Source organism: Arvicanthis niloticus, chromosome 10 (assembly GCF_011762505.2).
Source record: "Arvicanthis niloticus isolate mArvNil1 chromosome 10, mArvNil1.pat.X, whole genome shotgun sequence".
Classification (NCBI taxonomy): domain Eukaryota; kingdom Metazoa; phylum Chordata; class Mammalia; order Rodentia; family Muridae; genus Arvicanthis; species Arvicanthis niloticus.
Genome location: NC_047667.1, coordinates 21,258,180 through 21,285,802, shown reverse-complemented (window position 1 = coordinate 21,285,802; position 27,623 = coordinate 21,258,180). Strand labels below are relative to the sequence as shown.

Below are 27,623 nucleotides of genomic sequence, written 5' to 3'. Positions count from 1 at the left end.
CCATGGAGCCAGAAGGTGTCAGATCCCCTAGAACAGGAGCTACAGACAGTTGTGAGCAGTGATGCGAGTGCTAGAAACTGAATTTGGGTTCTCTGCAAGAGCAGCAAGTGCTCGGAAAGGCTTAACCATCTCCCCCAGCGCCCCCGTGGGGGGGGGGGGTTCTTGACCCCTGAAGTTAGTGTGGGAGACAATGATGGTTGGCCTGGGTTCTAAGGATTTTGGACCTCTTCGGTCTCCTTTCTGAGACTCAGTTTCCCCTTGTGTAAACTGAGAGCTGACTTAGCTATCTGCAAAGTTTCTTAGATGATCCACTTGACCAAAAGGGCAGAGTTCCTTTTCACAGTGAAAGTGGGATGCTATGTGGGAAGAAACTCTTCCTCCAGGCCATGGAGAGGCAGAGATGGGGGGAGGGGTTCAGGGAGATAGTATCATGTAAGTGACAATTTCACACTCCAGAAGAGAAGAAAGGAGAATAGCCAAGCCCCTGTGTCCTAAGCTCCCACATTAGCTCTTATGTGCTAGGCGCTGAGGGCCCGAATAGGCACTCAGCAGGTTGGGTAGAGACAGTTAGAGACCTGTCCGGTGTGGTCCAGGCCAACGTACCTCTTTACTTAGGACCAGCTTATGAGGGGAACAGGAAGAAGCACCGGTCTTAGTTCCCAGAGTGGGAGAAAGGGGTGGCCCCCGGGACAGAGGGAGAGCAAGGGATTGGCAGTGGCTGTGGGCAGGGCCGGTCTGGACAAAGGCGGAGTCAACTTGTACACGTGAAAAACTCTGGCTGGGGCCGGGCTTTTGCCTTCCTCCTCCTCCTCCTCCTCCTCTTACCCACCTTCCTGCACCCCTCCCTTCTCCCTCCTCCCGCAGCTCAGGTTGCAGCTTCTTTGGGGGGGGGGAGGACTGCTCACCTTTCAAGAGCCGGGAAGAGCCAGGGTCCCGAATAGGGACCCCGGCAGGGCGCGGGGCGTGGGGCAGGGCACCCGACCCTGGCAGCGCGGCCGCGGAGGGCGGGAGCCGGCTCGCCAGGACCGGGACACGCGCAGAGTCCGCGGCGGCGGCCGGATAGGGGCACCGCGCCGGGCAAGCTGAGCAAAGGTAAGCCGGGCGGCCCTTAAAGGGGCCGTCTGCCTTTGCCCTGGAGATTTCGGCAAAATTCCCGAGCTGCTGTAGGCGATGGGCGCTCGGCAGGCGCGCTTGTGTTTGGGGGGTAGGTGGTGGGTGAAGGATGCCCTGGGAAAGCCACTCCCAAGTTCCAGGTGCTGAGGCAGAACGCGTGCCCCGCGGGGACTCTGGATCCGGGACTCCCTTTGGCCCTGAGCTCCGTCGGAACCCTACAAAAGCAAAAGTTCCCTCCCAGGCACAAGCCAGACGCTCAGTGCCTTCCTTATGGGAAGGACAAGGGTCAGGAGTCCCGATAACGAAGGGACCCAGGAGAGTGCAGGGCCAGATTGCCACCTCAAAGGGCGTTATGGGCTTTAGTGAACTTTCCAGCCCCACAAGTCATGGGTGGTAGGCCAGAGACCTGGGGAAAACTGAGGACAGGTGAAGCCTGGCGCGTTGGCTGCGTGGTGAATAGGGTCGCTAGGGACCGCGTCTCTCCTCTTGGGCCAAGTCCAGAGAAGCCGTGAACCTTCCCTCTTCATCAGCTGTGGACAGCGGGTTGATAGCGTGTGGGAAAGGAGGGTGGGTGGCTTGGTCTCAAACACATGGTTTGATTGCTATGTTTGGAGGACACAAACAGGACTCTGAAAATGGGTTGGGTCGGAGTTCCTGTTCCACCCTGTTGGGGGACAGGCCCCTGCAAGCCTTGTGGTTGTTTTTTTGTACTGAGGGGTCAGCACCCCTCTAGGCCCCAGCGACCTCATATATTTCTCTTAAGCTTTTCACCGGAGCATGGGTGGAATTGTGGGATAGGGGCAGTCCTTAGAACCTTCTGAGCTTTGGCTGCTGCTATCTGCCCTTCTTTGCTATCCCAACTCGGCCTTCAGCAGCCTTCCCCAGCCTACCCAGCTGTGGTGTGTGGCCTGGGCCCTGTGGGTCGCAAACACTACCAGCTGGCTTCCACTGTCTCAGACGTGAGATTCAATGGAGACACATAGCACAGAGTGAGGTGAGGTTGGGGTGCTGGGGGAGCCAAGCCCTTGCATCTCAGGAATGCTTGTCTTTATCACGCCTTGGGCCTTGGATAGCTAGCGTCTGGGGTGTGGCCAACAGGCAGTTGTGACTGTGAGCTTGGGTAGCATCATGAAAGTCCCAGATAGAGGCTCCCTCTGCTCCAGCTAAGTTCCTGTCTCCAATCTCTGCTGTGTGCCAAGCAAGGTGTCATAGTAATGTCATGATAGTTCATGAGTGTTATTATCCCTGTTTCACTAGCCAAGGAAGAGACTGGGGGAGGGGCGGGTGGATGGGAGTGATGTAGAGGTGTGGTCCAGTCTACTTCTATCTGACCCCAAGCCCATTCATTCTCAAGCCCTGCTCTGCCTGTACTGGAATCCTCAGGAAGGAAGGCGGGGAGTTCTCTAAGTAATGAGGCTCCCCAGGCAGAACCAGGCTTTACCAGAGGGGCAGTAATCTGAGAAACAAGTAGATTTCTAGTCTGGGATAGTGCAGGGAGGGGATAGGTCCCTGAGATCCAGAGGGAACGGGGTTGTGTTTCTCTACAGACCATGTGTTCTCTGTTAGTTAACCTATTCTGCTCCCAGGGGAAGAAGGCCCACTTTGTAGGGAAAAGCCTGGCTCTGGTCTTCTGACTCCTACCTCACTCCAGCCCCCTCTTCTGCTCTTCTTCCTCCTCTTCCTCCTCCTCCTCTCCTGATTCCTTCTTTCCTTCCATAACTGAGTTTGGGACCTGAAGGGGAGAAAGGATGGCCAAACCTAAGCCGTTCCCGGAATCCCGTTTCTGTTGGTTCAGTGGCTCCCAGCAAACTCTCAAACTTGCTCAGTGTGGAGCAAGAGTTTCTGCGTGGAGAGGAGTTTCTGGTAGGGACGGTTATTATTGTATAACACAGGGGAAGCTGAGGTGATCGCATGGTGGTAAGGATTGGGAAAGATGAGGCTCTGGGGATGCCCCAGGGCTGACTCTGGGGCAGAAGACCTGGGGCATAAGACCATGCAACCCCGTCAAGCCAAGGCCTTGGCTAGAAGTCTTGCCCCTTTGGGTTGGAGAGGAGGGTTCTCTGTAAGAAATGGATGAGGGGCAGGGAGGAGTGAATGGAAACATGCCAGGAAGGGTCAGCAGTCTGTGCTAGGTACTAGCCTTCTAGGGACTGGTGGGTCAGGTAGGAACTGAGCTGCAGGACTTAGGCAACCCTGCCCTTGGGGTGGGAGGACCCTTTCCTGGTACTTAATTATTTGCAGTCCTTGTTCTGCTCTGCTGTTCACCAGGGACTGGCTGGCAGAGTTCCAGACCTACCTGCTTAACTCCACTCCCTTGGGAATAAGTCACATTTCTTTCTCGGGGCTGTGTGTCCCCCAGTAACCCTTTCTCTCTTCTTCCCTGGACCCTGCACCTTCGCTCTCTAGGCATTTGCCGCTGATCTGGCACTTTCCCATCTCAGAGGGTAGGGGCACACCAAGGTTAGCGCTGGCTCCTACTGCTGCATGTGCTCACGTGCACACCCACACACCCACACACCCACACACCCACACACATACACAGGCTCTCAGATAGCCAGAGGCCACGGATCACTGTAGGGCTGGTGGCCAGCCCTGGCATGCACCAGCCTGTGGCAGAGCATCAGGAGGAAGGACAGAGGATGTGGGTGCATTTCAGCATGGTCAGTCTGCTGGAGCCATGTGCAGGATGTTCCCAAGGCCCTGTCGGCTGAGGCAGTAGGATCAGGAGGCAGGGTCTGAGGTTTGACTTTGAACTGAAAGGGGTCACAGAGCTGCCTGGTAGCAGGCAGGACCCTGGTAAGTCAGGACCCTCTGCCAGGGAAGACATACTTTGGAAGGAACCATGGTGATACATACCATCTTTCTGGGTGTGTACACCCTGGATATAACATGTCCTCCTTTCGACACAGGGTCTCTCTACATAGCCCTGGTTGTCCTCAGACTCACTATGTAGACCAGGCTGGCTTTGAACTCACAGAGATCCTCCAGCTTCTGCCTCCCAAATGCTGGGAGACTAAAGGCATGTGCCACCATGCTGGGCTGACTTTAAGGGGTTGGGGGGAGAATGTGTGTTTAGGCTGGAGATTGGTATCATCAGATGTCTTCTTTATCATGCTCCTTGGTTTGGTTTGGTTTGGTTTCTTTTTTGTTTTAATCTTTTCTTGAGACAGAGGTTCTTCCTGAGCCTGGAGCTCACCCTTTTGATCAGGCTAACTGGCCAGCCACCTGTCCTTGGATTCCCCTGTTTCTGCTGCCTACTAATGGGATTACAAGGCTGCACTGCTGTGTCTGGCTTTTCTATAGATGCTGGGGATTTGAACTCACGTCCTCTCCCCTTCCCCCAATAGCTGAAGTCTTTCCTGGAAATAGGCAAAGTAGAAAGAAGGGCCCCAAAGAGGCTGGCTGATTTTCTCATTCACTATTTACATGCATATGTCTCCTGCTAGCTCAGGGTATAATCCTGCCTCTGCCACTCAATAGCTGGCTGCCTTTGGGTAAGCAATTTGTTCCCCACAAGCTTCAGCCTCCCAAATTTAAAATGGTTCATGTGGTTTTGAGGATTGCAGTGAGGTCATGTCTCCCATAGGCTTCTTGCCTTACCTGATGTCGTTATGGAGGGCCGATGGTGCATGGAGTTGCTGGGCCTGCACTTGAATCTTTTCTGACAGCAAGATCTCTGTAGTAGAGACAGAAGGGCTTGGTCCCCAGGGTCCCCAGAGTCTCTTACGGCATCCCTTGCCTCTCTCTGCCTTATCATCACAGGAAATTCTGAGAAAGCTCCAGCGTGGTTTCTGTTCCTTCACTTTACACCCACTCCCTCTCTGGTCTGGAGAGCCCCTTCTGCAACCAAGCCTTCGTTCCTTTGGTCCCAGCCACCCAGCAAAGCAAACTCTTACAGGCTTACTAGACCTAGGGGACACAGCCATCCCTTCCACATGCTGGTGGGACTCGCTGTCTGGAAGTGGACATGTGACCAGAGGGCAGGGTCTCTGGGCTAGGTATGGCCAACTAAGAGGTCACAGAGCCCCTCTCTTTGATCTAACTGCTGTGTTGATGCCGGGTACCCCATTCTAAGCCAATTCTCTCATGAGGCTTTATCTCCAAGCAAGGCAGCCAGAGGAGCATCCTCTGGTACCTAGTGGCTCTGACATTGAACTGTTCATCAGAAGCTCACTTCTGGTCTCAGTTTTGCCAGTCACTCTGAGGAGCCTTGGGCAGATAACTTTCTTTCTTAGTCTGATCTTCCTGCCTTGAGAAATAGAAGCATAGACCAGGGGTTTCTAAACCCTGTCAAGCTCTCTGATGCTGCCAACCTTTTCCGGCGAGCGGTGTTGTGAGGCCCCAGAGGGTCTTATCCTTGCAAACCTCCAAACTTCACAGCCCAGACACCTCTCCCCACTAGGGTCTGGGTACCCAGTCCTTGCCATGGCTCAGAGGGGCAAAGCAAATCATGGAGGCCTCACCAGGTTGGAGGAGAAAAATACTACCAAAGAAGTAAGCACAGGATTCAAATGCTGCATAAATAGCAGATACTCAGGGGCAGGGACTGAGTTACGGCCCCTTCCAAATTTCACCTGCCCCTGAATGGTCTTTGAACTAAGAATGTTTTTTATTTATATTTGTTGAGTCAAGGTCTTATGTTCCTATGTTGAACTGGAACTCACTATATTGCCGAGGGTAACCTTGGAATTCTAGTCTTCTCTTCTCTTGGCATATGTCACCATTTACAGTTATGTAGAACCCTGGGCCTTACATGCTTGGCAAGAACTCTGCCCACTGAACTATATCGCAAGGCCTTTTTTTTTTTTTTTTTTTTTTGGCTTTTCAAGCCTGCATCTTGCTATACAGCCCTGCCTAACCTGGAACTTGCTGTGGAGACCAGGTTGGCCTCGAACCTGAGGTGATCCTCCAGTCTCTCATTCATGAGTACTAAAATTATAGGCATGTACTATACCACCACTCAGGGCCTAATGTTTTATGGCACTTAAATTTGTAAAATTGAGATCTTAGTGTCTTTAAATCAAAGTTTTCTAGAACACAACACATTCCTTCCTTCACAAGGGTGGCATCTCCTTCCCACAGGCCTGGGAAGAATGGTTGGCTGACTTCTTACAGGAAAAGCTTGCTGACCCTTGCTCAAAGTAATCACGCTGTTCTCTGGGCCTTCTCTAAATCACTCTGGAATCTCAAGCTAAAAATACTCTTTATTTACAAAGAGGTACTGCTGCTTTCTTACTAGGTAAGCGGTAAGTGGTCATTATGGAGATGTTAGAAGACACAGATGGGAAGAAATGAAAACCGCCCACAACTCTAGAGCCCAAGTGACCACTGTTGGCGTTTTGACCAATTGCCTGCTTTATATCTGCCATGGTGGTGTTTATATGTACGTCAGGGTGGTATCTGTACCCTGACATGCAGCTTTCCCAGATTGTACCCAGCTTCCCTTTCACTTGAAAATACCTCTCATGCTGGACTCATAAGAGGCATTCAGCCAGTTCCTGGTAGAGACTTGGCCCTTCGTGCTGACGCCCAGGGCTTAGAGGGGCCAGAGCTGTGGGTCTGAGAGTCACCAGCACGGGGGTTGTGATTTCCACCCCAGGAGAGGATGAGATCACCCAGGATATCTGTTGTAGAGGGGAAGAGCCAAGAGCCACAGAGGGAACTTGGGGTGCGCTGCCTCAGGAGCAGGTGAGGAATGAGCTCACTAAATAAGGGAGTGGGGGAGGAGGAGGAGTGGGAGAGACCCAGGAGATTGGGTTCTTATTGAGACCCAGCAGTGAGCCCAAGGCACAAATCGAGGGAGAAGCCTGGAGCTGGGCATGGGCTCATGAGGCCAGAGAGCGAAAGGAGCCCTCAGGGGCCCGTGCCCTGGCCGCTGAGTGACACAGACAGGGATATTTAGAGAACGGGAAGAGCCAGGGCTGCCCAGAGGCTCTCCAGAGGAGGCATGGAGGAGCAGGAAATGAGCCCAGGACAGGGTGGTCACCTGGACCACCGCCACGAGGGGAGGCCATGTGGAGTTCAAGAAGGAGAGAGGGTAGGGTAATTACCCAAAGCCTGGGCTAGCCAGTGGAGCCTGTGGGGTTGGTGGGAGTAGCAAGCTGTTGTTGTAGATAAGCCACTCTGATAGGAACAAGGGACATTAGTAGAGAGTGACCCCTTAGGATGTGGCTAGGGGTTAGTGTAGGCCAGGCTGGTAGGAGCGGAGAATAAATCCAACTGTGGTTAAAAGAAGGCAGGAAGTTCCCCTTGTATACACACTCCCTGTTTGTGGGACTCTGAGGTCCCCTGGGACACTAGTGTTTAAAGGCCCCTTCTGTGCTAAAGTTAGGCATGGAGGCAAAGCGTGAGATGTGACAGGCTACCGAGGGACACTGAAGGGCACTGAACTTGATGTCTTCTGTTTCTGATGTTTGCTGTGAAGGTGGCGGTAATACTGTCTGCAGAGCTGTTCTTTTAGGACGTAAAGAAAACCCCGGATAAGGTTGCAGAACTCAGATTTTTAAAAATAGTTTTGTATACGTGGTGTTTTGCCTGCATGTATGTCTGTGTGGGCATGTCAGATCACCAGAACTGGAGTTACAGTCAGGTGTTAGCTGCCTTGTGGTTGCTGGGAATTGAACCCGGGTCCTCTAGAAGAGCAGTCAGTGCTCTTAACCACTGAGCCACCTCTCCAGCTCTGAATTTAGACTTTAAAAAAAATTCTCTAATAAGGATTAGGCGTGTTTTGAGGACTCAGTGTGCTGTTTTGTTACACGTATATGTCAAATAATGATTGGATCTGGGTATTAGCATTGCTTTGCAGTAGGAGAGCTTTGCAGAGTCTTTCCCAGCCAGCTCTAGTCTCCCTGTCCTGTGCACAACAGCAGGATTTACTTGTCCTGGTCCAGCTCTTTCTCCTTGGCTCTCCTTTCTCCTGCCATCCCCCTGCCTCAGCCCCTGACACCCACCATTCTAATTCCCCCGCCCCCATGAGCAGCTTCCTGTTTGTCTCTGTGTCTAACTTACTCCACTGACCGTAATCACAGCCACTCTCATATATGGCAAGATTTCCTTTTTAACTGTTGGATAGCATTCCCAATTTTAAAATTCATTCCTGCGTCCTGGGCATTCTGCTGTCATACTTCTTGGACGCAGAGAGTGCTGCTATGGTGGAGTGGCTCAGATTTCCCTCCCTTTGGGTAGATATACCGGAAACAAGACTGTGGGGTCACGGGTTTGGGGAGTCTTCTGGGTGAGGTCAAAGAGGTTCTTTAAGGTGAACTGCCAAGAGGAACAGGAGAGGAAGAAGAGAGCTTTGAATGGGAGCAGAGGCTGTGGGTGGTGGGGGATGGGCCTGCCTGCCCTGCTCCTGCTGGTGCTCCTGCTCCTCCTCCTGCTCCTGCCCCTACCCCTCCTCCTGCTCCTGCCCCTGTCTCTCCTCCTGCTCTTTCTCCTGTTCCTCCTCCTGCTCCTCCTCCTGCTCCTCCTGCTCCTGCCCCTGCTCCTCCTCCTGCTCCTGCCCTGCCCCGCCCCTCCTCCTGCTCTTCCTCCTACTTCTCTTGCTTCTGCTCCTGCCCCTGTTCCTCCTCCTGCCCCTGCTCCTCCTCCTTCTGCTCTTCCTGCTTCTGCCCCTGCTGCTCCTGCTGCTCCTGCTGCTTCTGCTGCTCCTGCTCCTGCTGCTCCTGCTGCTCCTGCTGCTCCTGCTGCTCCTGCTGCTCCTGCTGCCCCTGCTGCCCCTGCTGCCCCTGCTGCCCCTGCTGCCCCTGCCCCTGCCCCTGCCCCTGCCCCTGCCCCTGCCCCTGCCCCTGCCCCTGCCCCTGCCCCTGCCCCTGCCCCTGGTGTGATCATGTACTCCCTGCTTCTCAACAAAGTGGCACTTTAGTTGAGAGTTTGGGAGTGGGGAAGATTGAGGAAGGCCCTGACAGCCCAGATGGAGAGTTTGTTCTGTCTACTAGGCCCAGAGCTGACAAAGGAGAGGGCACTATGTCCTATCTCTTCACCAGAAAACCCAGAATCTCCTTGAAGATTACAGGCCTCTTAACGGACTACCCTCCCATCTCTCTTCCCAAACGAAAAGCTATTAGATTCTCTATGTGCAGAAATCCCTGAGCTCCAAGAAGCCAGAGGGTACAGAGTGGACATCAGGAGGGTTGATGTACTATCTACATGGAGGGCCAGGAATGGGGTCTCAGGGAGCCAGGAGGGGCCATCTGTAGGGGTTGAAGCCAGGTTTGTGCCCAGTGGAGCACCTACCCTGGGAGCCTCTGGTATAACCTGCCTGTAAGTGACAGGAGTCCTGGAAGAGGCTCCAGGACAGTGCCAGCCCCACCCCACAGCCCTGGAGACTTCCAGATACATTTGATCCTTTTCACCGCTTGCCCTCATTGGGACATTTCCACGTGTGACTTCCTGTGACAATTTCTGCTGGCCAGGAAGTTGTCCCTTCTGCCCCACCCTTCCATCCCCACTGCCACTGATGCAGATGAGGACTAGGGCATACTGGAGCCCTTGAGCCAGCCTTTGCATGTTCACAGATGGCTCTGGGCAGACCTTGGTCGTGGAGGGATGTGATGGGTAAACCTAGCCCTTGTCTCTGCACAGGCAAGCAAGGAAAGTGAAGAAGCAGACAGCTACTGTGCAGGTGTTCTGCCAGGTGTGTCACAATGCTATGGCCGGGGACACTACAGTCCCAGGCTGGTGATGTCAGGGGCACTGTGGGGAGAGGCCATACTCCACCTTTGGAGGATGAGTAGCTGGCTCTCCTCTGGTACCTGGTCAGCCTGTCACTGCAATCCAGTCCCCTCTTAAGCCAAAGAGAGTCGAGAAAGATAGCCCAGTGTTGGGGGCTGGGGGGAGGCTGTAAAGCTTGTGCTAGGGTACCCAAGGAGAGAGCAGGGCCAGATCCACTCTCCTTTACCCACTGCAGCTGGCCCAGTCAAAGAGAAAAATAAAGCTAGAAATAGGTCCCCAGCTGCCTGAAAGAGATAGGAAGGGCACCAGCCCCTGACTACCCATGGCAGAAGGTCCTGGAGCTCGGCACAATCTTTGTCCTTGAGGAGTCTAAGATTTGTGTATATCTAAGAAGAAAGAAGCTTCAAGCTGCTATGATCAGTGGCTCACTGGGCTTCTTAGCCACCTGTTTATTCCTTCTGAGGAGCCGCCAAGTCTGGGCGCTGCTGTGTGTAAGGCAGTAGGAAAGACAATAACTTAAGGCCCTGTTCCAGTCCTGGAGGATAGCATGCCAGGTTCTGAGTGTCTGCAGGCTGCTCTGATGGCGGCAAGAGAGTGCCTCTCACTTTATTTGGGGGGATGGAGGTGGTGTGTATAGACCTTCCCCAGGTGGCAGCACCAAGGGGGAACATTCCAGAGGAAGAACATTCCAGAAGGATGTTGTGTGCAGAGCAGTGGAGCGTGGGTGTGGCACGTACAGTCAGCCGAATAGGACCCTTCTGGAAGGGCTGAGAGCGGACTCTCAGAGGACAAGAGGGCTGGGCATGACAGCCTTTGATCCCAGCACTCAGGAGGCAGAGGCAGGAGGATCTCTGTGAGTTCAAAGCCAGCCCAGTCTACATAGTGAGCTCCACAATGACATAGAGAGACCCTGTCTCAAAAACACCACCAAAAGAAAAAGGGGAAGAAGAGGAGACAGGATGCAGACACCAGTGGCCTGTGTACTGGACCCTGGAGTTTATGCTTCCTGTGAGAGCTCTGCTCACTCGAGGGATTTCTAGCATGTCAGAGAGTCATGTTGGAAGCATGCAGAGGTTGAGCATAGGTGCCCATGACAGTTGGATTAGAGGCTAGGCATCACCTCTGCTTACAGACAAGACCAAGACACAGGGTGCCTCCAGGCTGTACTTCCTGAACGCTCTCTGACACCGGTGGAGAGCTTTGGTGAGTAAGGCTCACAGAATGTGGCTCTTACCATAGATCCTTCTGGCCATAATGAAATGCTGTTCACCCTTGACCACTGACCTACATCCCAGCACCAAAAGCAAACAAAAGATGCCGTTAGGGCCCAGAGCCCAACACTGCCTCTTGACCTGGCTTACTGTAGGTTTGCCCAGCTTGGCCCCAGAAGGCCTTCTCCCGCTTCGTGCATTCCAGAATCTGTAGGAATGTTCTCTGAGTCCAGTCACTGTCCACAGCATCTGTTCTTTGGCAGCATGACTTCAGGCCTGTCTGTCCTCCTCGGTTCTGGCCACCCTGAAGGCCCCAGGCCTATGCAGCCTTTCTCATCCAGCTGGGACAAGGTGTTAGTGAGGAGAGTTCTGGCGGCTGCTGTTGCCCCAGGCAGTAAGGGCAGCCAACTTCCCCCTGCCTCATCCTCCAGCAGGGTCAGGTGGCGGCCAGAGGCTATCGGATCTGCCAGCTCCCAGAAGTACAGCTTTCCCTGAAGGTGAATGTGTTTGAGGCCCTGCTTATGACGTCTGCAAACTTGGTCAGCCATTGCCTCAAGTTCTTTAAAATTCCCCCAAGGCACACAGTGCCTGAGATAGGGACGGGATAGGAAAGCAGAGTGTATCAGGAAATCCCCACTTGTTGGTCTGCCTTTGGAACTGAGGGTCAAACCCTCTTGGACGTCAGAAAGTGGGCATCCCCAAATTATATCCCTCAGCCTCTGGCTGCAGGACAAGACTGATGCCAAGACAGTCCCCCTTCCCCAGTGCCATTAAATGGAGTAGATGTTCATACAAGCCTGCTGTATGGTGCCAGCACAGTACAGGAATCACAGTGCCTTGGTGTGGCGACAAGTACTAAATCGGGCCCCACTAGAGCAGGGCATCCAGCTGTCCTGGGCCTGAAGTTGACAAAACTGAAGATCCAAGAGACCCAAAGTACATGCACAAAGCCCACTGGAGGTAGAGCCCAATGCTTCCTGACTGAGGTCAGTCAGTCAGGTCCAAATCCTGACAGTGCTTGGTGCAGGCTGGGTAACTGCAGTCAAGTTCAGGTAGGAGGCCCCAGGGTGCCTGGAAGGAGTTTGCTGAGAGGATTCTCAGGGCAGGCCTCCACAGTTATGAAGTGACAGTTGCTCCTACCTTTGGCTCCTTCCTAGTGCCCTGTGTGTTTTGCCAACCTCCATGTTCTCCAGGATAGTGTCCCAAACTCAGGACATGGATAGACGACATCTGAGGTGGTGCTGGGCTTGGGGACAGCAGTCCAGTGGGGAGAGGCAGTGGGCATGGCTGTGTTGAAGCAATACCAAGCGCCACCATGGACTACATGTGTGAGGCCAACTCAGACTCAGAGGTCATCTGATGTCAAAACCGACCAGCTCCCTCCAACCCCTGGTCTTTCTACCCTAACCCAACTTCCCAGGACTCCTACACCCACCAGGGACTGCTCCCTGCTTCTGACAGGCCGCACGTCCTTGACCGCTTTCTTACCCTTACATACAATCTACCCTCCTGGCCATTACTTCCCTTCTCCACTGCATCATGCTGGGCCTAGTCTTCTGTCTCTCACTTGGGCCTCTACAGGCACTGCCTTTCGGGGCTGCTTGCTCATGTACAAGTTGCATAGGGACATCAGATCCCCTAGAACTGGAGTTGTGAGCTGCCACGTTGGTGCTGGGAATTGAACCCATGTCCTCTCGAAGAGCAGCCAGTGCTCTAACCACTGAGCCATCTCTCCAGCTTCAGGGAGCACTTTCTGATCACCCTGTTTAAAAGCATACTTCTTCTGCTCTTCCCTCTTCCCACTGATTCTCCTGTACTGGACTTGTTGGCATTTACAACCCTGCCCATTTTACTGACTGTACATCCTTACCCCACCAAAGGTACAGACCAGGCTGGAGTGTGGCTCAGTGGCAGAATGCCTGCCTGCCTGTTGATTGAGGTGCAAAAGATCATTTGCAACCTAGGTCTCAGGGAGGGGAAAGGACTGGGGAGGACCTCAGCTAGAAGTGGGGAACAATGTGGTCACCGTGATCCACTTGACACCCCAGAAATTGCCAACCCAATTTGAGCAGGTCTATTCCTTCTTCTTGTCTGTGTGTGCTAACTAAAGTTCTCCCATTAAACACCGCTGGCCTCAGAGTCTGGCCTTTCTTGTGTGGCCTAGCAAGGCCTCTCTTTTCTCAGGCCTAGCTCCTCCTCCCTTCCCCTGTGACACCCTTGTCTCTGGCACCAACAGGAAGTGCTGGCAGCTGGTCTGTGCCTAGGAGATCAGGAGGTTTTACCTGGGCAGGAGGTAGGAGGCAGGTTGGCTAGGGTCTGCCTACCCAGTCTACAGCTCTAGAGGGGCCTCCGTTGTGACCTCCCCCATGACACCCTGCTGGGTGGCACCCCTACACCACACTTCTCTTTCCCTGGCACCAGTTGCACGGGACAGACCCAGATGGCTCTTTGGCCTGGGGACAAAGGCCACACTGTGCCTGGCCCTGGGCGGGCCTCAGGCTGGGTCATACTGAGCCTCTCTGTCCCTTTCTGTTGGGGATGAGGGGCAGACAGCACCAAGGTGACAGGCCCTCTTCCTGTCTCCCTTCCCCCTCAGCCCCCAAATCTGAGGAGCTGATTCTCAAGGCAACAGTGACAGAGCATCTTGTATCAGAGCATCTTGTGTCTTGAGCTAGGGAACAACAAACCATTCACTGCCCCGAGTGCCCTGTCACACCCAAGACCCTATTGGGTTCAATGCCCTAATTGTCCCCAGCAGAGAGAAGTAGCCACTCTCTGCTCTGGTCACCATTCCTGCTGCCTGTGCTCATGTCACCATCAGGAAGTCTATCCTTACGTCCAACCTCCATTCCTCATGCTGTAGTGACAGCCATTTCCTCTTGGCCGCTTCTCCAGCAAAGAGAACAGCTGGTTGCTATTGCTATGCAGTCGCCCTGCACACTGCTCAGGTCAAGCCTTGAGCCTAGAGCATGGGCTTCGTTCTGCATTTCCAGTCTTTCCTCTCTGTTCCGTCCTCCACTCTGTCCTGGACCAGCTATTGGCTCTTTGCTCCTAACTGAACCCTAGGGCAGATGGAATTTTGGCTTGGTCCTTGTCTTGAAGAAGTCATCCACCTGGAGCAAAAGCCAGAGTGTAAACCATGGCAGCTACTGGAAGATCCCTGAGCCAGCAATCCATCAGACAATCCCATAAGATGACTGTAGGGAGAGCTTTTGTTTGTTTGTTTGTTTGTTTGTTTGTCTGTTTGTTTGTTTTTTTGACAACTCTGGTTCCTCCTGCTAGAGCTGAAGCCAAGTGCATGTGTCTCCTGCACCCCTGCCTTGGCCATGTGCCCCATGTCCCTTCAGCTGTGGTCACGCACACGCACACGCACGCACACACACACACACGCACACGCACGCACACACACCCTGTTCCTCTTGGCTTACTCCTAGAGCTTAGGAAGTATAAACATGTGTTCTCTAGTCAGAGCAGGCCCACTTTTATGGGACTCCTGCCGCGGTATCTGTCTCCTTCCTGTATCCTCTGCAGGTCTGGGGGCTCCTCTCCTAACCCAGATGGCAGTTTGGAAGGGCGAGCTGATAGTTGGCCTTCACCTGAACCCCAGATCCTGCCAACCGTGTCTCTACATGCCAATTATTGTCTTAAAAATATATCTTCTGCCTGTCTTAGAGGGACAAGCCTGCAATCCTAGCACTGGAGAGATTGGGGCAGGAAGACTGGAAATTCAAAGCTACCCAGGGCTATATCAAAATACCCATTGGAAAAGGAGAATGGGCTGGAACCATGGCTCAGTGGTCGAGGGTGCTTGCTGTGCTTCCAAAGGACCTGAGTCCTCTGCCTAGTGCCCAGATCAGACATCTCACAGATGCCTGTAATTCCAACTCCAGAGGATCCCCCAGCAGTGCCTGCATACATGTGACATATACACATGTACACAGGTATATATACACAAATACATATAATTTTTTAAAATCTTGATGGTGAGGAGAAGGTAGCATTTTCTTTGCCCACCATCTCAAGGCCCTGGGTCCAATCCCAATCATTGCCCCAGGCCCCAGTTCCACAAGCTGGTAGTTTGGATTTTTTTTTCTGATGTTTCTGGTCATCCCAAGCATTCGGTGTACCTGGACAACAATGGACATGCACCCAGAGTGATCACCATCCTCCCGTCTTGCTGGGAATGAGAGTGACCAGGCAGGGTATGACAAGTCTCCTTGTCACTGACCCATCTGTCTCATTACCTCCACAGAGCCTCCACGGGTCCTTTCAGCTAGATACCACACACACGGGCATGTAGCAGGGTGGTTGTCTTCTGGGAGCCTTCTCCCAGAGTTCTGCAGAAAATAGGCTGAGATTGTAAGAAAAAATGAAATTAGTAGGACTCCAGAGGAGTAGGGGGACCCAGGTGGGCAGTCAGGGAAGCTGGAAGAGCCCTCAGCAGTGTGCCATCGTTAGCCTGAGTTCCTTGGGAACGGAGATCTTGTTTAGTTACTGTAACCGAGTGTCCGGCACCATGCTGTATGCAAGCGCTGCTCCACCAGAGGTGTGCTGAACTGACTTGGACTGCACGCTGCTCAGCAGATGAGAGCTCAGCTCAGAAGACGAGAGCCTTCTGCTTGGAAAGCCACGGGCCTGGGTCAAGACAGCCTGAGGGCCTAGCTCAGTTGTGGTAGGAGCAGCCAGGAGTGTAGAGTGCCAGCCAGCGGACCTTTTCAAGGCTCACAGAGGATGGAGGATATGATCGTTAAGCAAAGTAAACATGTTACTGACCCATAATCCTTTAAACCAGGAGGATTCAGGAGGGGCCTGGTTGCCTTGGCAACTGGGTGCTAGCCAGCCGCAGGCCTGAGCATCTTCCAGAAGTGGGTTATAAGTAGGCCCAGGGAGGAGTGCAGATGGCCCCTCCCAAACAGGGTTAGCCTTCTGATGTCTTCCTGGCCAGGTGGAGAGGTAAAAGAGTTATGTAGCCTCTGGTTCCTGCAGCCCCACTGTAGGTGAAGGCAGTGTGGGGCCCATCAGGATGGAGATATGGCTGTGAACGAGAGCCCATGAAGCTGGTGGAGGGTGAGCCTATAGGAAAAGCATGGTGGTCCATGCCTTTAATCCCAGCATTCAGGAGGCTGAGGCAAGTGGATCTCTGTTGAGTTCAAAGTCAGCCTGGTCTATATAATGAGTTCCAAGCCAGGCAGAGATACACAGTGAGACTACCTCAGAGTAGAGATAGAGGAGGGGGAGACGGAAAGAGAAAGAGGGTAGAACGAACTGCTCTCTTGTGGAAAGCAGCGTTAACATTTGTGGTGCCATCTGGAAGAGGACAGCATGCAGAGGGCCATAGGACAGGGCAGCTCCCACCCCACTGTGTCCTCAGCTCAGGGAACCCAGGCCTGCTCAGAGGACTGAGGTGATGGAGGGTCCGACAGCCCAGGTTTCCCCTTTCCTGGGCTGGCTAAGTTTCCCACGCTGTCTCTGACTTGCATCTGGAGCAGAGGTGGAGCTGGGCCATGCGTTTACTGTCCTTTGATCTCCTTCCTAAGGAACCAGGATGAACCAGAGAAGGGACAGTCTGGTATCAGTAAAAGAGATCATGGAGTTTGAAACCTGTTGACAGGTGGCCTGGCAGCCACCAGCCAGTGAGGCTCCTTCAGAAAGACCAGATGGCCTGAGGGCCATGAAGTTCTAATATCCTGCCCCAGAGATCTCTAGACCCTCTGACTCCAGCTGGAGGCTGAATGTCTGGAGTGGTCTCCTGCAAACCTGTAGCTATAGCCATTGATGCTGTGCTGGCAGGGGAGAGAATATTCATGGTCAGAGAGTCACTTGGAGAAAGAAACAGGGTTAGATCCTGCAATCGTGGAGCTGTGGTTCTGGTCAGGGTGACTTAAGCATGCCACGTGTAGAACCTGGCTCCCATGGATCCAGACTGTCCACATCGCCTTGTTCTCTCCTCTCTGTCCCAGGACCCACCTTGGATCCCTGCTGATCATGAACAAGATGAAGAACTTCAAGCGAAGGCTTTCCCTGTCCGTGCCCCGCCCAGAGACCATTGAGGAGTCATTGGCCGAGTTCACCGAGCAGTTTAACCAGCTCCACACTCAGAGGAATGAGGGTGAGGGTCAGGCCACCGAGCTCTTTCCCACCCAGACTCCCTGTGACCCCTGCTGACATTAGGGAGAAGGGGTGGGGTGCTCTGGGCTGCCGACAGACTGTGGAGTGGGAGGTAGGGACTGACACTTGTCCCACTCAGACACGCCTCTCAGTCCTGTGGGCTGTAACCAGGCATGTTCTCCCCCACAGATGGCAAGGATGAGCCTGGGCAGCTGTCTCCTGGCATGCAGTATCAACAACAACGGCAGAGCCAGCGCCGATTCTCCATGGAGGTGAGGGTGCCCCTTCCAGGCTCCACAGGTCAGGCAGGTCCACAGCAGTATAGCTAGCAGGGTACCACCTGTAGAGCCTGCCACTGAGGGCTCAAACTGGTGCAGCTTACTGTGGGGTTCAGTGAGAATATATGCCAAGTGCTAAAACATTCTTGGTTAGACAATTGACTGTTTTTATATCCCACATACCGATGCCAAGTATAGAAAAAAAATGTGCTTGCAAAATTTCATTGTCTGTGACTGCATTTATGTTCTACTGTGGCACAGAGAGGGGAAGGAACCCACTAAAGGTCACACAGTAACCTTTGCAGGTTCACAAATGTATGCCCTTCAGGTAGTTGTGAGCCTGAGGTCACAGCCTGTGGCTTGGCCTTCCCTATACGGACAGATAGATCCAGAATGAGAGGCAAGGGCCCTCTGGGGCCAACATGGTGTTCCCATCCCATCCCATCTGCCATCTCAGGACCTCAACAAGAGGCTCTCCCTGCCCATGGATATCCGCTTGCCCCAGGAATTCCTGCAGAAGCTACAGCTGGAGAACCCAGGGCTGCCTAAGCCTCTCACCCGCATGTCCCGCCGTGCCTCCCTGGTGAGTCCAAGAGTGTGAGACACTGGGTAGAGCACTCCTGGCCTTCTTCATCCCAGCTGAAGCCAAAGTGGTTTCCAGAAAGAGTCCTATGCCTCTGGCGCCACCTGCTGGCCCCTGAGGATTTTAATAAATGGTCTTCCTCTGTATGAAGTCAAGTAGCCCCCAAGTCCCTTGGGAGCCCCAGGGTCTCCCCAGTTAAAAACAATAAACCAGTGTTGTGACTCATATCTGTACTCCCAGCATTCCTTGGGAGGCTGTTGCAGGAGTGTCAAGAATTCAAGGCTTGGGCTACGTAGTTCCAGGACAGCCTAAGGTACACTGTAAGACTCTGTCTCAAAACAAAACAAAACAAAACAAAACAAAACAAAACAAAACAAAACAAACAAAACAAAACCAGGAGTGTCTGAATAGGGTTCAAGTTGTGTTTCGCTATGCAGAGATGTGGTTCGAGATTCTTCCTGGCCTCGCCATCTGGAGCATGTGCTTGGTCACCCCCGGAATAGCCACTGCATACATCCACAAGGTCACTAATGGGAACAAGGTCTGAAGAGCAACTGGACTTCCTTACAAGGGGCCTTTGATGGAGAGAGATAGGCAGTCACTACTGTGTGTCCAGCGCCTTGGAGAACATTGATTAAGGAAACACCTTCCTGGCTAATGAGAAAAAAACAAAACAAAACAAACAAACAAACAAAACACCTCCCCAAAGGGGTGAACCCCCTCAGCTATGGTTATCTATTCCTGCTAGGCCACACGTGTATATTATATAGCACACATATGTTATGTAATGCTTAATAAAAATGAAAGACCTCCCAAATAAAACAAAACAATGACAAAATGCCAACCACAAAGAAACAAAAAAAAGACCCATTTCCCCCCCCCCCCCAAGTCTTTCAGGTCCCAACTACCATTAGGAGCTTCTAGGAGGCTCTCTGGCAAGTGGGTCTATCTTATTACAACATATCCTGTCCTGAGCTAGATGAGATGAACTGATGACTAGGGAACTGGGCTCTGAAGTAGACCCCCACATAGGAGAGAGTGACAGGCCAGCTCATGAGGGACTAGTAACCTAAGCAAGAGAGCCCGGCAGGCATCGAGGTGGGCGGTGGGCAGGCTGGGCAGCTCAGTGTACCCATCTCTGCCTCACAGAGGAAGGGCCCCCCTTTTCCAAAGGAACAACGATAAAGGGAGAGGAGAAAACGAGGGGTTTGATGCTGTCCTTGCTTGAGCCATTAGCCTTGGTTCCTCTCTGTATGATGGGGGCGTCTCACTTCCTTCACCTTGATTAGACAGGTCTTTGAGTCTCACAGTCTCCTGTGTCTCCTTCCCAGTCAGATATCGGCTTTGGGAAACTGGAAACATACGTGAAACTGGACAAACTGGGGGAGGTAAGAGACTGATGTTCATCTCTCTGGGCAGCAGGTAGGATGGTTTTGATTCTGTTCTGCCCCACATGGCTCTTGGTCCATGAAGTCATACTATCCTATCATAGCAGCCTGGCCTAGCCTCCAGAGCTGTCGTTATATGCCCTATGCCCTGTTCTTGAAAAAAATCCTTGAGGATAGAGGTCTCTACACTGAATCTCGTCTTTCTTCCCCCTTTAAAGTAGCCATGGTTTGGCTTTGAATCCTGTTTCTTCCACTTGCTGGCTCCATAACCTTAGCATGTCCCACGGCCTCTCTCCACGACTCAGTTTCATTCTGGGGTACCAGAGGAAACTTGTGTACAGTTCCTAGTGCCTGGCACATAGCAAGGACACTGTCATTAAACCGCTTCGGCGTCACTGTGTCAGGCTTTGTGGCCTGGAGTGGGTATAGGTTTATGAGGGGGAAGAGTGGCCTGTCTCTCAAGGGCTACCTTACCACAATCTAAGAACAAGGCAGGGTTACACTGACAAAGAGGCGGCAGCGTGGGAACAGAGGAACAAATGGGCAGTCCGTTCCAGCTGGGGACTCCACAGGGATGCTTCAAGAAAAAGCAGACTTTGGAGCAAACAGAATTTGAGCAAGGGAGTTGGGCACCCAGCTTGAATCCTAGCCCAAGCAGAAAGGAATGGGGCTGGGAGGGAGAGTGTGAGCGGGATGATCTGGGACTGACCAGGGATGCCCTGTCACAGGGTACCTATGCCACCGTCTTCAAGGGACGCAGCAAGCTGACAGAGAACCTTGTGGCCCTGAAGGAAATCCGCCTGGAGCATGAGGAAGGGGCACCCTGCACTGCTATTCGAGAGGGTACAATGTCTGGGTCTGCACCCTGGGCCTCTGGGACGAGGGGCTCAGCAATATGCACCTGGTGGGAGCCTGGGTGGTGGGAGCCTGGGTGGCGGGCCATTGCTGGCCCCAGGAAGGGATAATGGGAGGTACTGGTGGGCCTGGGGACCCAGGTGGTCCTGTCTCCCCAGTGTCTCTGCTGAAGGACCTGAAACACGCCAATATTGTGACCCTACATGACCTCATTCACACAGATCGGTCCCTCACCCTGGTGTTTGAGTACCTGGTGAGCTGGACTGGGGCTGGCGGCCTCTTCCCCTGTGGGTGGGTGAAGTGGGATGGGGAAGAGAAGGAGTGCGGGAGTGGGAGAGATGGGGCAAGGGAAGGACCCCAAGCCTTTGTTTGCCAATTAAATTCTCATGCAGGAGTAGGCCAAGGGTTCAGAGCCAGGGCCCCGTGCCGCCAGCAGGCATGGGCCCAGACTGGATGGGGCTTCCTTTCAGCCTGAGCCTGAACCACCAACCAGGCAGAGCACAAGACTGAATCTGTCTGTCTGTTCTAGGACAGTGACCTGAAACAGTACCTAGACCACTGTGGGAACCTCATGAACATGCACAATGTCAAGGTGAGGGCCTATAAAGACTATGGTGACATGGCAGCTATCTTCCGTAAAGCCCAGTTTGGGATGCTCCCATTGTCACCCGCTGCTGAGGTCACTCGGAGCTTCAAATGCAGGGAGGAGGGAAGGGTCAGTCTAGAAGCCATTCTGAGCACCCCAGCCAGGAACAGACTTATCGTCCTCTTCTGTCTAGCTATGAATACAGATCCCTCTCTAACTCTGAATATCAAGCATGAGTTTATCTGCCAGAGTGAAGAAAGGCGTCTGAGAAGCTAGGAGGGTGGATGGCTAGTTCTGGTGACCAAGAACCAAGCACACACATCCCCATCCATGGGGCTCTTACTCACTCTGCTGTCCCACTTCATGTCTAAGGGACTGCTCCAGCCTCCTCACACTCGGCCTCCTCTCCATCCCTGAACTCTGCCCTATATGTGATTCTCTGGTATCTACAGGTCCCGGGTGGCCTACAGGGTGGGCAACAGAATCAAGGAGCCTGCTAGGGACTTGTCTGGTCCCCATTTCTCTCTAGCCTGAGACAGAGGGGTAGGGTCTCCCACATGGGACCTAATCCCACTAAGCTTCTCATTTCTCCTCTCTTCACCAGATTTTCATGTTCCAGCTGCTCCGGGGCCTGGCCTACTGCCACCGCCGTAAAATCCTGCACCGGGACCTGAAGCCCCAGAACCTGCTCATCAATGAGAGGGGCGAGCTAAAGCTGGCTGACTTTGGTGAGGCTGGTGCCAGGGTCAGGGTAAGGGTTGGCAGGTGGGTCTGAACCCCCCACCCCCGGGGTGCACAGCCTCCTCAGCGTGTAGGGATTCTGGGGGAAAGTCTGAGTATGTGACCCTTCAGGACCCTTTAGCAGAGGTTTAGTGACACGTCTGTTCCTAGGCCTGGCCCGGGCCAAGTCAGTGCCTACCAAGACCTATTCCAATGAGGTGGTGACCCTCTGGTACAGACCCCCAGATGTGCTGCTGGGATCCACAGAGTACTCCACCCCCATTGACATGTGGTGAGTGAACTGCAGACAGGAGTAACCGAGAGGCTGTCCGCATCCTTAGGCTTCTCCATGCCGTACTGCTGTTAGCAAATTAAGTCTGAAATATATCAGGTTCTCCGAGCTTATGGAGCCTCTAATGCTACACTTCTGAGATGCTTCCCAAGGGGTGGGAGTGGGAATTACCAGAAGGTAGATGGATGGATAGAGGGTAGATGCTCCCCTGGAACATCTTGGAAGGAACATGCTATTTTATTGTTAAAATGTACGGTTTGATGTATAATGAAAACCAACTCAACTTTAAAGCCAGCACAGGTGTCTGGCCAAGCCCAAGGCTTCTCAGAGACTGAAAGTATTGAATCTCTCTTCCTGCCTAGCAGAGTTAAGGGGGCTTAGGCCTTACAAAGAGGGTCTGTAGTGCCAGTTGGGTTGGTTTTACAAGCCTTTCAAGCCCAGATGTGATGACTGGATCCCTCACACAAGCAGCCTTAGGAGGCGTGCCTGTGCTTCCTGGCCTCACTGTTGCCCTTGTTCCCGCAGGGGCGTGGGGTGCATCCTCTATGAGATGGCCACCGGCAAGCCCCTCTTCCCAGGCTCTACTGTCAAGGAGGAGTTGCACCTCATCTTCCGGCTCCTGGGTTAGTTTCTTTCTGTACTCTCCACCTCGCCGCCAGGGGGCGCTAAAACTCTGGCCACCCAGGAGCGCCAAGGCCCGGGCAGGGTGGGGGCCTGCTAGCTTTGACTACCCTTTTCTGTCTTCTTCAATGTTGCACCCTTGCTCAGCCCTTCACTTCTTACCCGGTCCCATGTCTTCAGGGACACCTACAGAAGAGTCGTGGCCTGGTGTGATGTCCATCTCCGAGTTTCGAGCCTACAACTTCCCCCGGTACCTGCCACAGCCGCTGCTCAGCCACGCCCCCAGGTAGTCTCCCCTGCCAGACTCCTTGCTCCCCACTGTGGTCTTCCCCACCCCCAGAGGTTCGGGTCCCCAGCCTGCCCCCTGGCTGTGCCTGTGCCAGCACCTCCTCCTTGCAGGTTGGACACTGAAGGCATCAACCTCCTGACCAGCCTCCTCCTGGTGAGTTTCCTCTACAACTAAAGAAAGCCATGATAATTGAGACACCATCTGCAACTCCAAAGCACTAGTTTCTGTGCTTGGCACCCAAGGCCTGGTTGGGCACTTCAGGGGACAGAAGGCTCAGTTTTCTTAACTTCGCGCCGGATATTAGTTCATCCTTTACAAGATGCTGGGGATGACACAATGCCTACCTTGGAGCAAGCACAGGATAAAGGGCAGTTAGTGTTTTTCTACTAATAGAGCTGACACTGACACGCAGGGAAGATAGACTCTCAAGTCTGTTCATCCCTAAGATGCAGTCACTCTCCCAGGAAGCTCTGGTGTTTAAACCCTGGTGTCCTAAGGCCTGAGGCTGCCTTGGTTGGGTCAGATGGGAGCTTCTTCCACCTCAGCCATCTAACTTAGCATAGGAGTCCCATTTTCTAGAAGGTTCTCCAGCAGGGCCCAAGAGCCTACCCTGTGCCTTTCAGTATGAATCCAAGAATCGCATGTCAGCAGAGGCGGCCCTAAATCACCCCTACTTCCAGTCTCTGGGAGAACGAGTACACCAGCTCGATGACAGTAAGTGTCTGAGGGATCAGGGTCAGCCAGGATCAGGAAAGGGGGCAGCCAGTGTGGATGGGAGTTATAGCAGAGGCGGAGCTTGGGTTCAGCTGGGTGTCTTGGGCACATGGCTCCCCTTTACCGTTCTCATTTGGAGTTAAGGGGGTGAATTCCACCAGAGATGGTAGATCTTCCTGGGCGAGTCTTGACTGGGCGGTGCCTTGGCTCTGTGGGGTTGGTAGGTATGGGAGTGTGGTTCCACCCAGGCCTTCCCATCCTCTTCTCTTGCCTAGCTGCCTCCATCTTCTCCCTGAAGGAGATCCAGCTCCAAAAGGACCCAGGCTATCGTGGCCTGGCCTTCCAGCACCCAGGTAGGGCCACATGCTCCTCCCCCCACCCCATACCCTTTGCAGCCAAGTAGAACACCTTTCCCCAGTGGAGACTCTTCTTCGAGAAAGAAATGGGCCCGGAGTCTGCCCTCGGGATGGGAAGTCAACACCCCCTCCCCACATAGACCTTCTGGGAGGTTCCTCCCTCACCCAGTCCCACCCAGATGGAACACTGCCTTTCATAGTAGTCCTGGCAAGGACATGCCCTGTCCCCTGTGTGCTCTCTGTAGAGATCCTGAGCTCCTGGCAAGTTCAGACTTTGTCCCTAGTGTAACAGTTCCAATGCATTGTCTCGTGTAGCCTTTAAAACACCCTGTGGGGCTGGCTGTGGGGTTAGCACCACACATGTTCTCCACTTTAGTGAACCTGAGGCCCCTAGAGGGGAAGTCACAATTCCACGGAGATGAGACCTGAACTCAAGTGTATGCCCTTGCCCACTGTATCGGAGCACGTGAAGGACAGGTGTCCCTTCAAGCCCGTTCCCATTCCTCTGTTGTTTCCTGGCCCCTCCATTCTCCAGGGCGAGGGAAGAGCCGGCGGCAGAGCATCTTCTGAGCTAAGCCCACCCTGCTGCACCTTGAGGGATGAGAGGCCACACGGAACATGAATTCAGGGAGTATGGGGCCCGTGTGGCTATCAGAGGGCTGAACAATGAATGCCTGTGGCCAGTCTGGAGGACCACTCGGCAGCCCTGTTGGTAGCATTTGCTTCCTTCCCTTGCTTGCCACACAGATCTGTGATGGCCTCTACCAGGACACCCTTCCCCTTGTCACCTACCGTGGGATGGGGCATGAACTGCTTCCCTGAGAGGAAGTGAGGGTCAAGGAGGGTCCTGGGACCCTTTCCCAGTAGAAGTGCAGGAGAATGTGGGGCCCTGGCTCTGCCAGCTCATTGGCTTGACAAACCCCCTTCTTATTCCTTGGACCCTCACCTCATCTTCCTCCCCTCTGAAAACAAGGAATATGGCACCTTACCTGGGAGCCTGGAATTGTGCCCACGTGTATGCTGAGCCCACCCAAAGGCAGATGTCCCTGGAGCATCAGAAAAAGTAGTACCTCCTCTTGTCACCACCCCCACCGTGCTATTGTCCCCTCCTTGCCAGAAGCCCTGTACCCTCTGGCTTGAACCAAGGCTAGAAAGCACCAGCATGCTGCCCATGTCCAACTGCATCCGGAAGTGGTCTGGTACTCCAAGATGTACTCCTGCTGCCTCAGCCAGCCCCCTGCCCATCCCCCAGTCTGGAAAGGGTTGCCTTAAACTGGCAGGTGGTAGAGTGCGCTCTGTCCTTGGAACTCTGACCTAGCACCTATGTCCCTCTTCCCTAAGCCACTCCTATGGGTGTTATCATCCCTGAGGGCTGATAAGTCAACCCTGTCTCAGGGTCCTGAGGCTGGCACCCAGATACGCAAGGTCACCCTGACACTGGTAACCTTGGCTCTTTAGGGCTGGTGCAGCCTCTCCCCCATCCCCCACCTCCTTCCCAGTCCTGTCCTCCTGACCCTGGCACCAGCCTCCACAGAGAGAGTGGGAAGGGCATCGGCACCACAGCCCAAGTTGGAGAGAGATGAGATTGCAGCAGGTTTGATCCTGAGAGCCTCATCCTACATCCCTAGAGAAGGCGCCCTTCCTCTGTACTCCTCTCATGGTCCAGGGTCTCCTCAACATTTTGGCTGAACTTGAAGGGCAAAGGTCAAGGGGAGGTCAAGCTCCATGCCTATCCTAACCCCTGGGAGCCTGGGTTCTCCCTAACCCCCTTTCCCACTGACTGTGAATGTCGTGACTCAGAGCAAAGATAGAGAATATATTTAATTCATGTTGTACAAAAAGCGGTGAGCAGTCTCATTCAAAAAAGGGGACTGGCCGAGTAGTGGTGGCGCACGCCTTTAATCCCAGCACTTGGGAGGCAGAAGCAAGCGGATTTCTGAGTTTGAGGCCAGCCTGGTCTAAAGAGCGAGTTCCAGGACAGCCAGGGCTACACAGAGAAACCCTGTCTCGAAAAAAACCAAAAAAAAAAAAAAAAAAAAAAAAAAAGAAAAAAGAAAAAAAAGGGGGGGGGGGATTGATAGGACAATGCCAGAGACAGAGGACTGACGACTCTGGGTGTCTGAGCTTGCTGAGACATACATACAACCCATTAAAGAGAGTCTGGTCTCTGTACCGGCCCTGGGCTGGGCTGGGGGATTCTGGTACCCTCCATGCTACATTTAAAGTTATATCAACTCTGGTAAAGAGTACCCAGGGTCATGGGTGAAACAGAAAATGCCTGGGCATCTGTGTTCGTGTCCTGCCCTTGGTCCAGCGTGTGCGTGCTTGTGGCGACCAAGGAGGAGAGTCCATAGAGAATCTTGAGGAGGGGCATGGGCTCTTGGCCTCCATGGATCACTCTGCTTTGCCAAAACCACGTGGCTTCTTGGGATGGGAGGGTCACAGAGATACAGAGAGGGCTGTGCCAGGTTTAGTGATGTACACCTTTAATCTCAGCACTAAGGAAGCAGAAACCGGTAGGGAGCGCTCTCTCCTTCCCTCCCCTCCCCGTGTGTGTGTGTGTGTGTGTGTGTGTGTGTGTGTGTGTGTGTGTGTGTCTGTCTGTCTGTCTGTCTGTCTGTCTGTCTCTTTCACCAGGGGTTGGCGGTGAGCAGGGGCAGGGATAAGTTGTAAGTCGGGTATTAAAGTGGCCATGGCCAGAGCAGCGGCGGCAGTGCAGACCTAACTAGTTCTCGCCTCCTACTGCTCTGAGAGCACCTCCCCATATCTGGCTGTACCTCCAGCCACACAGCTCTTGGAGTGCTGAGAATCCAGCTGTTTTCCAATTCACTTCTCAGATTTGTTCCAAGACCATACAGGATGCCAAGCCCTAAGGCATAGCTCCTGGACTTACCTGTTCTGTGGCCTGGTACTTGAGGGCGCGCCCCTGCTTCCTCAACAAAGCTATGGAAGCTGGAATGAGCCACCATTTCCCTCATCAAAGCATCAAAATGTGGAACCCTTCAGGCAATGACTAGTGATTCCTATGAGGGAAAGGAAACACACAGGCAGGGATTCAGTGAGATGATGACTACATGCAGCCTGGACACTAAGTGCCTCCCCTCTGCCCTCTGCCCTCTGCCCTCTGCCCTCTGCCCTCTGCCCTCTGCCCTCTGCCCTCTGCCCTCTGCCCTCTGCCCTCTGCCCTCTGCCCTCTGCTCCTGCCATCTGCCCACCTGCAATGTCTGGACCCATCTCATCAAATCACCACAACCTCTTTCTCCCCGATCTCATATATAAACATTGCAGTCCCCAAGGCTGAAGTGACTGGCCTCCAGTCTGTTTAGACCTGGGGACACGGCTCGATGGCACAGGCTGTGCCTATCATGTACAAAGCCCCTGAGTTCTGTGAGCCCCAAGTTCCATCCTCAGCACCACGAAAAACAAACAAACAAACAAACAAACAAATCAACAACAACAGAAAACCTTTCTAGAATTCCAGAGCCCTGGGTCTTTGTGCAGCCCAGCCCTCCTTGGTCTTTAGGGAGGAGAACATGTAAGCAGTGAGACCTGGGAAGCAGGAAGCAAGCACAGGGAAAAGCAGAGTTTGCAGCTTCCTGGAGCAGCATTGTGAAGGCCAATGTTTATCATACTGCAGGCCCGCCGTGTACAGATGCCGCTGCATCTTCCAGAACCTTCCTGTGCAGCTGTGCTTTGGCTCTGGTTGGGGGGGATACAGGAGAGGTGCCTGGGTCAGGAACTTTCAACCTAGAATGCTGGTGGGCTGCTGGGTGGGGAGGGCAGGGGTTTAGATCCAAAGGACAGGCTTACTCCAGGTTTACATGGACCCAGGAGAC

At 53.4% G+C, this 27,623-nt stretch overlaps 1 protein-coding gene across 3 annotated transcripts; it reads left to right on the top strand.

The window, feature by feature from the left end:
• Positions 1-947: 947 nt before the first annotated feature.
• Cdk18 (cyclin dependent kinase 18) lies at positions 948-25,628 on the top strand. 3 transcript variants are annotated; one of them, XM_034513547.2, is made up of 16 exons: positions 948-1,092; positions 16,958-17,106; positions 17,295-17,377; positions 17,841-17,966; positions 19,298-19,354; positions 20,083-20,197; positions 20,368-20,462; positions 20,739-20,801; positions 21,400-21,523; positions 21,687-21,807; positions 22,333-22,430; positions 22,609-22,714; positions 22,828-22,870; positions 23,341-23,431; positions 23,707-23,784; positions 24,323-25,628. In XM_034513547.2, exons 2-16 carry the CDS (start codon positions 16,983-16,985, stop codon positions 24,355-24,357), a joined length of 1,359 nt encoding a protein of 452 aa, XP_034369438.1. In that variant the 5' UTR covers positions 948-1,092; positions 16,958-16,982; the 3' UTR covers positions 24,358-25,628. The 3 variants fall into 3 exon arrangements, with proteins under 3 accessions (XP_034369438.1, XP_034369439.1, XP_076797266.1); XM_034513548.2 differs by having other exon boundaries at positions 20,431-20,462; positions 24,323-24,397; XM_076941151.1 differs by lacking the exon at positions 948-1,092 and adding an exon at positions 15,180-15,199 and having other exon boundaries at positions 24,323-24,397.
• The last annotated feature ends 1,995 nt before the right edge of the window (positions 25,629-27,623 follow it).